The sequence below is a fragment of the Nylanderia fulva genome, unplaced genomic scaffold (assembly GCF_048542155.1).
Source record: "Nylanderia fulva isolate GAGA-0341 unplaced genomic scaffold, ASM4854215v1 Scaffold25, whole genome shotgun sequence".
In the NCBI taxonomy this organism is placed as follows: Eukaryota; Metazoa; Arthropoda; class Insecta; order Hymenoptera; family Formicidae; genus Nylanderia; species Nylanderia fulva.
Window position 1 is genome coordinate 2,692,339 of NW_028190314.1, and position 12,273 is coordinate 2,704,611.

The 12,273-nt window shown below is 37.3% G+C and overlaps 1 protein-coding gene across 2 annotated transcripts in view; it reads left to right on the forward strand.

Annotated features, from left to right (window-relative positions):
- TfAP-2 (transcription factor AP-2) overlaps positions 1-12,273 on the forward strand; it is an 83,222-nt gene that overhangs the window by 15,414 nt on the left and 55,535 nt on the right. The window contains exon 1 of one of the 2 annotated variants that reach the window (XM_029315453.2): positions 9,710-10,865. The exons of the other annotated variant lie outside the window; for it this stretch is intronic. Coding sequence (XP_029171286.1) covers positions 10,773-10,865 — 93 coding nt within the window. The 5' untranslated portion in view covers positions 9,710-10,772. Of the gene's footprint in view, positions 1-9,709; positions 10,866-12,273 lie in introns of those variants that run through there. 2 annotated transcript variants of the gene reach the window in all.

Consider the following 12,273-nt stretch of genomic DNA (forward strand, 5'->3'; position numbering starts at 1 on the left):
TTGCGTCATTAGTGACTATATCTGTGACGACACAAATTAAAAACTTATTTGTGTAAGAGACACTTTACTGATATTTCCTCTCAAATAATAACAATTTTGCTATTTATATTTTACACTCTCATATATAATATTCTTGTATTTTATTCTGGTATTTTATTAGTCCTTATATTAGCACGAAATTACTTTTCATCGGCGAAACATTATTATCCAGAAATTCCATGAACGGAATCAAGCGTGACTATAGGCTACAGTATAAGAAATATCGATGCATTTTCTGATCCCTTCTTCGATGTAACAATACGCGCCTCTCGCTACACTTCCGTAATATCGTGGAGATGTATATGCAGCAATAACCGTCCACCATCCGATACTATAACCCGTATAAGAAAGTCTGAAACGGACATTCGATAGCGGGATATTCGACTATTATGAATGCGAAATTTCAGAAAAATCGTTGCAATAAGATCGGTGTAAATATCGTAATGGAATAAATTAGAGAAAAAGATAACAAAATTCACTGTTAGAAGAGAATCTGAGACAATAAATTCTGTTCTCTAAATCGATATAGATATTCTAGAATATTTAGAATAGAATATATTATTGTATAATTTCAAATGCTGTAAATTTTCATGGGAAAATGTGACAAAAATTTATTGTTAGAATTTTAGAGTTTTAAAATTCTATATATGTATATATATACAAATTTTATATATATTATACATATATGACATATTTTTGTAATGGAGATAATCATGCTCCTTCGAAGACAATCTTATTTAACGATACGTATGCATGCTCGATCAATTGATTCGATCTATAAATTATTGAGCAAGTTCAACAAATATTTCCGCGTTGCATATGCGTGATAGATTCAATCACTTTAGTTGTCAGAGTGACACACAGCGAGCACTGATACGAAATCTTATTGACATTTCGTTTTTGCTAAATATGATAGTGTGTTTTGTAGCATATTATTTTATACTTTCTGTTTCGAGAATGACTATATGTATCGTGATAAAATAATGAAGATGGGATTGCGCAAAGGAATTTCCTTAATATCATTTCGATTTAAGATTAACGTCAGTGATTGTCTAATATATACCGTATGTTATTATCTACAATATATAGCGATATACGCATTGCCGTTATCGATGTAATACGATAGAAAACGTGAATTACGAATGCAAATCGAGCACGCAATATATGCTCGAGATGATATGCTGGATGCACTTTTTTAATATGCAATTCTGTTAAGATTTGCGTCGTTGTATAATTCTTGCAAAATAACCCTGTATTTTCCACAATTCTCTTCGCTCCAAGATTTTTCAATATCTTGATTTATTAATCTAACGTAATAAAAACAAAATGATGTCGCGGAAATATGCACATGCATCATGCAACTTGCAAGATTTCACTCCGGAGATCGTTACTAATGAGGCATCGATCACATTCATCGATGTAACAGAAATCTGTCGAGTCGGAAAAACGTCGCGATTTAATTAATTGTCCACGTGCGATAATTATTAAATAACATAAAATGAATTAATCGTGTCAGTAGATGAGATTAATCTCCTTGACCGTTTGGATGCAGTGCTTGCTTGCATTGTGGATTGTATTAGGTGCAGTTTGCAACGGGATTCGCGCACGAGCGAACGTTATCACGATTAAGAGAAAGAGTGCCAGCCCTGAACTTTGGCTCGTCCTGTTCTTCCTGCTCTTTCGATTATCTTGACGCGTATTCCTCGAATATCTTTACATCTTGACGCGAACGCAAATGGTGTTCTCTCGCCGTCGATGTTCTGATTATTGCTGATGGCAATGCAGTCGAGATCGACATTGGCGAAAGTATTTCGGAAAAGTTTAGATGCCAAATTTTTTTTATCTCTTTATGCATCCTTGAAGTCACTTTGTTGGAACAAGCACGACACGTAATCAAGATTATCCATTGATATTATTAATTAGACTTTCTAATCACTTACACAGTTTTTTTTTTGATGATTTAACATAAAATTATATCTTGCAAGCTTGCGTGCAAAATATTTAATTTAATAAATCATAATTAGTGTAATAAATTAAATTTTGATAATCTAATGATAAAATCTTATACAATGTGAATGTAAGGAGTAGTTTTTGAAATTGTGAATATTAATAATTTTTAACATTTTTTATGTCATTTAATAATTATTCCACGTATCGTCCAAGTTAAAAATTCATAATCACGTTAAGCATCCGTAAAATATTACATTATATAATTTTATTTAAAATATTACGTTGTATAATTTTATGCAAGTATTATATTTAGCGGATGACTAACACTTACATATACCTGCGTTAACTTTCTCGAAGTACATCCGGGCTTCTTTACATCCTGCGCATAGCGATAAAGTCCGGGATCGTCCGAACTGCATCCGACAGGGATTCATAGTTGGAAGGCAAATCGGCTAATCCTCGTAACAATGTTCCTCGCCGCATAACAGATCCACCTACCACGGTGCACACCTGTCTCTCTCGCTTCGTCTCCGTTTCCCGTTCCTAACAGCAGCCGTCCACCTCGGATTATGGTAGCCGGCCGCCTACGGGTCGTGAGATGATTGGTCGCTGCTACGTACGTACGTACGTATGGGCGATATTAACATAACACGATCTAATTGATGCTGCTCGGATTATACGACTTCACCCGGCTGCCTGGCTGGCTATTGCTGCAACGTTCTGCAGATCGAAACCAAGTCGACGTGCAACACACGTAACTTGGTGGGCGTGTATACTGTTCGCGTGTGCGTGTTTACATTTCGCATCGCAAAGCGCAAATAAATCCGAAAAACGTCAAAAATCAATTTATCAATTCGTCAATTCCCTCTCTCTTTACCGAGGCTTGTATATGAATATAAATTCGCTTGTTCAGTTAAATATCCAATTTCTGATTGAGAATAGTTTTCTTTCAAGATAATAGATTCTGTAGGAAAATCGAATGACAAGTTTATAATTGCATAAAATAATGCAGCGCGAATTTCTATGAAAAATATATCGCAAGTTTTTAAATACATTAAAAAATATATTTATACATAATGCTATTGAAGAAAGTAAGAAGAGCTATAAGAATAATTGTGAAATTTAGTTAATCAGAAATTAAGAAACCGTTTAAAAATATTCCATCGTCGAATATTGGCAATGATCGATTAATATCGACTATTCAAGATAATTACGCTAATAATCATCGATGCTGGCACTGACCGTCGTAAAGACTAAATGACTACACTTTCTCTCTCTCTCTCCCTCTTTTTCTCTTCTCGCACTCTAGGTTACATGATCAAACAAGTGTGCGTGCCATACATTAACATAACACGATCTAATTAGCGGTTGAGAAATCGGTAAGGAATATTATCGACGAAAGCATCGACAAAACCGCACACCGATCAAAAAACTCGTCTATGTTCTACAAATCAATACCACCAGATTAAAGATCAAATTGATTGAAGAAACTAGACTTTTAAGCGTCCGACTTACTGTCTGTTTAATTGTAAATAATAGCGGTCTCTCGTTTTTGTTAATACTCATAACGAGTACTAACATCTATCTTTTTTTTGTTGTTGTAAAATGCGAAATAAGGCACATAGCGACTTTACTTGAATTGCATGGAATCGGATATATACCATTCATAGTATGTCATTGGTTGAAATATTATTACCGTACATTATACGTGAGAAAAGGGACAGTATCTATTAAAAGCTGCTCGAAAAGCCTATTGTCCTAATAATAACGAAAAATTCTTATATTATTTTATAAACGTCATGATATTTTATTTATATCCATGGTATTTATTTTTATAACAAAAATAAAAATTTAAAATTTAATAGATCATCATGTGTGTGTTGAAATAGTGGAAAACTTTTCTAGGTAATTGTTGTATATACAATTTTTAGCATAATAATCATTACAACACAACAAATGTTAAGAAAAACATGTGTTATTACATTAGAATATTCTGTTTATTCGCGTCAATAATTATTAAATGTCAGGACAATGATAAATTTATATTTTCACGTATCTCTACATTTGCATCTTATAAATTGCAAACTTGTCACAGATATTTTATAATTATATATTTTATATATCATAAAATATTGCCTATAGTTTTCAGTCTTAACAAAAAATTATAAGAGATATTTTTTATTAGATAAAATATTTAATGAAAGAATGACTACCTCGAGAGTAGTATATTGTTGTAATTAAATATCATTTAATTACATTAGTTATGCATTTGATGATTTTTTTACTTGTACATTATATTCGACAAATTTGGCGTTCGCGATATTTTATATCTCATGAGGAGCACATATTAAAAATTCCTCCGATCAAATATTTCTTTTTAGAATTGACGAGAGCCACGCTCACGTGTGTCTCACGTGTAACCGAGAACGCGCGCGCGCGCGTGTACGAACACACATACACACAGGTGTAATCACAATCGACTTTAGTCCCGTTAGCTTGAACCCTCTTGGACCGGACTCCTGCCTCTGCCTTCTGCCGATATACGCGAGTTTAATGCGCGCGCGTGTGTTCGTGTCGCGAAAAAACAGACACACATACACACGTGCGCGCGCGCAACATCGTCCATTAACATCGTCATCGAATTAACGGTGAATATCATTGTTGAATGCCGCGAATGATCGAAGCCCGGCGTGTACGTGCAAAATTTTGCGGACGGACATGCTTGTAATTACAGTTTTAGCAATCAAAATACTGATAAGCGAGAAAAGACGTAAATTTCAAATAGCCCGAAGGGAAATGTCAGTAATATGGGGAAAAGTTTATCTTTTCGAATTTGTCAAGAAACGAGCCATGCTATAGACATGAGTTGTAAAATAGCATTTAATTTGAATATTAATATTGAAAATTATTATTTTTTTTAATAATGTCATCTAAATCTGATCCTAAATAATTCTGATTATATTTTCCTATAAAATTTTTTTATAGAAAAATTATTACATTTCTTAAAAAATTTTGGAAATTCTTTTTACTTATTTATTAATAAATACTTCTCTGCAATATGAGATAATATTTCAATAATTGTGGAGTTTTTTAATTTGATTGATTTAAATAATCATTGTGATAAGCAGCACATCTCTCTTTCTCTCTCGGCTCGTAGAAACAGTAATATTTATGAATAATAATTACCTCTAATTAGATTGAATTACTTACATTTCAATCGGATCGATTCAATTACGCGGATACGTATTCCGCAAAGTTCCAAATACCTACTGCATAGTACTTTTAATTTGATCGTCAAAACGTATAAATTTTTTGAATGCCACATTCCGTATACCATTATCAAGAATCTAAAGTCTTTACCGTTTTATTTGGCGAGAAAAGTCCGGATAATAATTCCGGTTTAGCGTTAGCGAGGAAAGAAAAAATCAGAAAGTCACACGAGAAAGATCTCATACTTTCAACAGGATATAAAATTGACAAGGTGCCACTCGTTTATATCCGTCATAAAGATGGGATGTCAAACGAGGGACAATTTGGCGGGCCAGCGGTAGCCTCTTGCGAGACCATCCTCCGTCGCTCTCGTAGACGATCCGTTAACTGAGGTAAAGTAAAGACGACGCACAGGGAAAAGCGTGTGGTAAGATAAGGGCGTCATGCGTTGGTTACCGTTGGGTGGCGTTGGATGGTCCGCTTGGAATGCCGTTTAGCGACTTCCCTCTCCTACTATGTTCATCCATGAGTTGTCTTTCTCTCTCCTTCTCCCTTTTCACCTTCTCTCCCGCGTGTCTTTCATACTTGCACGCGTGAGTGCGTATTCTCGCAGTCGCCGATCGTTGTCGAAGTTCCGATCTCGACTCTCTTCTTCTTTTCGATCGACGCGAAACGATGTACTTCATTTTCTGACAGTAATTAGTCACGGCGGGAAGGAAGGCCGAAGGAGCATTCCTTGGGAAATTTCGCGCGAGGTAATTTTTGATCTTCGATTATGTAGAGGGAAATATATATGTAATTGTGTATAATCTTTTTTTTTTTTTTTACTTGATGATATAATGATATTGCGTCTCGTATATTCGGGAAATTTTTACTAAAGACGTGTGTGTCTAGAATTATCGCGAAGCACCGTGGATAATCTTGGATTCTCCGGATTAAAATTTATTATCAGTAATTTCTGATACGGAAGGAAAGCTGTCGGGTGCAGGTATATAAAAATGACGGCGACATATAAATCTCAGTGAAAATGCAATTTTGTTGCTCCAAAGATGTATGACTAAAAATGCGCGAACACTCCCATGTGGAAATTTCCTCCGAGAAAGGCCTCGAGCGCGAACGATTATCGAAAGTTCGTGAAGTATGATGGAGCGGGATAAAATCCATGATCGTTATCGGCGAAAAACTAGGATGAAAAATCGCGCGGTGTATAACTACACCGCACGATGACCTATAAATTTATAATAAGTGATACAGTGTAGACAGATATGAATACAAAACGACAAAACGATGCATCAGCATATTTCTATCCTTACCAAGTCTTTTCCAATAAGAGAACTCGTAGTGCGTTATAGAAATTTTTCTTATACGTGGATTAACGGTTAGCAAAGGCTAATTTGAATCATCATAAATCTCATATATGAGAAATAGCCGAGTGATGATATCAGTCGATGCTTTTGACTGTTCGTGTGTACCAAATAAACACACACGTTGAAAAAGTAGTCCCGATGGATGTTTTTAGTTACAAGAGAGATTCCCCAAAAAACTTATTCGGATGCGTTAATTTATGGATCTGCCGTATTCGATATTCGGGATCCATCGGTCGGAGAATGAAAAAAATTGAGAAGAAAAAAGATCTTACTTCTCGTGCGCGGCAGGTAAACTGGTTCTTCGGAACTGCTCCAGGAAGACATTTTTGTATCGGATGACAGCATATTGTGGTCGCGGCGGCTCTGACAGTCTATCGATATATTTACAATGTTTCGCCGTTTCGTTGCGAACTCGAGAGAAGGGAGCGTGTTTTTCTTTGCGTTACTGATTTATATTCATGACTTTTTGGCCGCCGAAACGAAAGGCGTGATTAATCGAGAGCGGTCGTGAGCGCGCGTATATGTCAAATCGAGTACCCATCAACGATCGTCCGGGTGATTAACTACCTATAGAGGTATCGAGTTTCTATCTTTCAATTATGAAAAAAAAAAGAATGAAAGAATCGGGGAGGCTCGCGCACGGTCCTGTTTCCGGGACCTGTATGTCGTAATTAATGTAAAGATACATTTTCTTCCACGGCAAATCGATAACAGATAGAAAACGTATCGTCGCAATTATATATAACGGTCTCGATCTTTCTCGCTTTGAAAATAATAATTACTACCAGGTGGACCATTCATCATAGTCAAAATGATCGTTTCGATTTACGTCGTGTCGGCGTTCATCGACGAAAGAGAAGAGCCGTGTGAAATAAAATATCACTTTACTTATATATTCTTCTCCCTCTATGCATCCCTGAAAATAATATTCATAATCCGTGTCGCGAAATTACAACACTGTTACACCCTTATGTGTGTATCGGTGAGCGAGGAGCGAGGCATCAGGATCGCGCGGATATTTTTTCCTTTCGGAGCATCCGGGTTTTATGCAGAAGGAGCGCGACGCGCTCACATCGGACGTTTAACTTCGGCGTATAACATCGTGAATGGCGCTTCGCCCCGTAATTACGTTGCAGAATTTACACCGGCATAAATTACGCCCAGAAGTGTCGACGACCCAAGCAAGCAACGGCTTGGTATCCCCGCGTACGGTCTTTTTCACCTTGCAAATTAATAGTGACTCCTACCGCTGTGAAAGTTTCCCTCTCTCTCTGTCTCTTTCTTTCTTTCTCTCTTTATCCCGTTTCTTCTCTCTCTCTCTCTCTCTCTCTCTCTTTTCCTTTTTCTTCTTCTCGCTTCTTCACGCGACCGAAGATACATCTATGAATGAGCGTCAACGGGACATTTTTGCGCTGCTTCCACACAAGTCGGCCAGGACCGACACCGTTTGATTTTGCACGAGTGACCAATTTAAATGATTCGTTTGGCAGCAAACATTAATCTTGGATCTGATAAGCAGTAGTATTGGCAACGCGCTCCAATTTCTATCTCTCGCCGCGCGTTAACAAATGTGACGTTTATGCGATAACGAGCTGCAACGATCGCGTGCGGATAAGGTTTACGTTTCTTATCTCTCGCACGGCATGCCAACATAATACTGTTAGCGCAAGATGATTTAATAACTGAAAGAAACGTTAGCATGAATTAATGAGAATGTGCTCCGAGAGAGAGAGAGAGAGAGAGAGAGAGAGAGAGAGAGAGTGGAAGGAAAAGAGAAGAGAGAGAGAAAAAAATGACCTTCTTTTTGTAATGTATACTATATGCAAATATAGAAATAATCTTAAGCAGTACAACGATATAAAGTTTCTTTTTAATTGCACACACAGATCATCTTTTGAAAAGTTTCGCTCAATAAATTCTTAATAATAGCAAAAAAATATATGTTCCCTGTCATTGATATTTTCTCGTTGCTGCGATGTAAAATGCGACCTAATTATGATCAATAATTTCTACTAAACGAGTGAAGAATACTGAAATCATGCATAAATAAAGGTGATGACGTAATATTTGCGTACGAAAATCAAACAAATGTGATTCATAATAAATTTGAAAACTCGGAATCTTGACATCTTTAATTTCTAAAGGTTGATGATGAGTCATATAGTAAACGTTACCTAGAATTTCGTTATTCCTTTTCTATTAGCACATGGTCTTAATTTTTTTAATGATTTAATTTAAATCTTTATCATCAGCAATATTAAATATATAATTTGCGTAAATATACAGCATGTCCCGAAATTCGCGAATCATCTATTAATAGCAGATTCGTGGGATCATTTGGAAACGATTTTTCCTCAGCGAAAATGTCGAGGAGGTCATTTTTTGCATGTTCCCAATTTTACCATCATGTAACTAAGCCTTAAAATTCTGTTAAATTAAACTCTACTTAAAATTAATTGAAAAATGTGGTTTTGTTAATATTTTTATTTCTACAAGACTTAGTTTGCAAAAAACCCTTATTTTCCTCGTTTGTAACTCGAAAATTATTAGTGCCTCGACATTTTCAATTACCATTCGACATTACCATTAACAGATGATTCGCGAATTTCGGGACACCCTGCACAATAATTCAATGAAATAATGTTGAGACATTTCATCTCTCTCAAACAATCTGCCATTACAGTCATAATATTAATTTAGTGAAATTAACTTGACTGTTGCACCACATGAAAATCCATCATTCCTAGATGTATTATACAGGAGACACACAGTACAGCGCACCCCTATTTAAGCATCCCTAACGTAATGTAAGTAGACGAGCACGCGTTCAGCGAGCACCGCGCCGACTATATCAACTCCTATTCGCTCGATCGTGGGACGTCCCATCGTCCATCGGATGGTGGGGACGCCGGTGCTAGGTCTAGTGCCACGTGGTGGCGCGTACCCTGGGGCGAAATTTCGGTGGTCGGTATGCGAACGGGAGACTCCTCGCTCTCTCTCTCTCTCTTTCTTCAGCAGCTCCATCGTCTTCTCTCCTACCTCGGGTGTTCTTCTCCTTCTATTTCTCTCTGTCGCTCCTTTGTCGGCGCTGGGACACCCGGCCGGATGGTAGGGCAGGATACTAAGGTGGTGTTCGCAGTAGGTGGTGGTAGTTGTAGTAGTAACTCTCGGCAAGAGCGCGCCGTAGCACACCTCCCGTTTCGTTCGCGTCGGCCAGTAAACGGCTCTGTTAGGTGTGCACTTTCATACGCTTCGCCGACGTCCCCGTCGTTCAGTCGGTCGGCCGCAACACGACGCTCGATCAGCTGTTCCGTCGCGAAGAAACCGCGCGAACGCGAGAGCTCCTCTTCTATCTTCTCCCGCGCGCGCGAGCTCCCACCTCCCACGTTTCGTCACGTTTTCCCAATTTTCTCGGATCATGTGCCCGTAAACCGCTACTCGGTTTTCTCACAGAAACTTGAGAATCTTTGGAGGAATACGTTATTTTGTTTGCAAGAACAATCGAAGGCAAATTGATCGATCTGAAGATTCGAATGCAAATGTACTTATTATTAATGAAAAGATTTGAATAATATTAAGAATTCTAAATAATATTGCAGCAAATTTATCACAAGCTTATATGATCGAAACAATAGCGATCAATAAATGCTACATGTTCTGATTTGGTTAAGATTTTAATTTCTTAATTTTTGTTAAATTTATAAATAATCTTATTTTTTTTTTTTTTTTAATATTCTCACTGGCAGGATTCGTATACTCCAACATGTCTCATGTCCAAAAAATTGACCTGTAATCTTTGTTAATAATAATACTTTCCTTCTGATTTTCCATCCCCTTTTCTACGATTACCTTTTCTGTAATAACATCGCTCGAGATCAATCGTCTCGCTAGAAATCGAAGCATAGTGCGGACAGTGTCTACCGTCACAATTTCGTGATTCAATGTGCCCGACTCGTTATAGTGTACAGTGTATTTGTTACGCGGATGCGACGGCCGACGAAGGAACGGAAGTGGCGCGAGATGCGTTAAGACGTATGCGTTACGGACGAGAAGCGACTTGCGACTGTGCCATGTGCGCGAGAAGGTGAGATCCGAGTGTTTGAGGTGCTTCTCGGGTGACCGCGAATTCCTCTCGGCGTATAGTGCCGGCCTTCGCGCGCGTTCTTCCTGCCAAGTTCCGGAACCGGCAAGCTGGAGATCCTAGGAATGTTTCCGCCGCGCACGGAAGCGCCGACAGCCGACAAGCTGACACTCTGTTATGCGCCCCACGTTGACATGACCACGGTCATCGAGGTCGAGGTGCGATATGCTTCAATTTTTTCCCTTACACGTGGAACACCCTTGATGAAAAACACTCCCCGATTGTACATGGAGAGCCATTATTTTTTCCCACAGCTTCGTAATTAATTAAAAATCTCCAGGTGAAATGAAAAATGTGCGCGAGAAATAAGATTTGATTTTATACTCGCGCGTACTTCCTCTCCGTTATTACCTGTATTATATTTGTGAGGGATTCCCCTAGGTGCGTTATACGTATACGCGTGATAATTGTACCTAGCTGTTATATGAATATATGGGTCAAAGTGCGCAAATATATGCGGCAATTACCTTTCCACTATGGGGACTATGCGGACAAGGTGGTTACGCATTTTTAATTGCACGTGCATTCATAACGTTAATGGGTACCCTGTCAAACTTTAACTGATATTAATGCAAAGATAGCGGTAATTATTGTGTACTCTTTCTCGAGGGCATTAATTTCGCTATTAATTTCTTTTTTTCTTGTTCTACATTATTTTTCACAAGTGCTTGTCTCCCGCGTATATGCAATGATTTACATATTACACAATTGCTTTGTCGCCAATTCACTTTTATTCATTTTTTTTTTTTTTTTAGAAGAACAAAAGCTTTTATTTCTTCGAAATTCGCATCTACTCGATTAATACAAGCGATTACTAATTATATTACAAGTACGTTTTTAACTCATTACCATATGTCAACGAGATCGATAATTTAATCGAAAATAGACCTTTGAAAATAGACCTTTCGAAAAAGACTTTTATAGATTTAATCACTATTTCTAATACTCGAAATATATGTATAATTTAACGGAAAGCGTACATTTCTTGAATAAATTTTAAACTTTATTAGCGAATATTTTATTTTTATTTAAATTAAAAAGATATTAAATTTAGATTTGATGAACGCGGAGTATGCTAAATCGTCTGCCACGCGAGAATTTTGCGTTAGAGAATGTGGTATTAATTTCGTTTAATTACGTTTTCGGTACCGTTACATTTGACACAACTAATACCTAATACTTTACAGTCTCCTTTATGATCGCACTCAAAATATTCGTGCCGACGGAATAATGATTAAAATCGCCGATAAAAATGACGTTTATAATATATATAATATATATATACTCCTAGTTGAATTTTCTACAAAATTATTTATACACCTAATCTATAATCGAATGATTTCTCGACACTACAAGTACTATCGACTGTTAATTATGCGTGTGTAGCAACGCAGAATATACTTTCTCCCACCTTATCAACGGTGATCTCAACAGGAAAGTTCGGCAGTGCTCTTTGCGAAAGAGGCTGCTGCTGCTTTTGCGAATTGTTCGGCTTAAAATATCACGCGCGCGCCCGCGTTACCGATATATATCGTCATATAGAATTTCCATCATGTCATGTGCTTA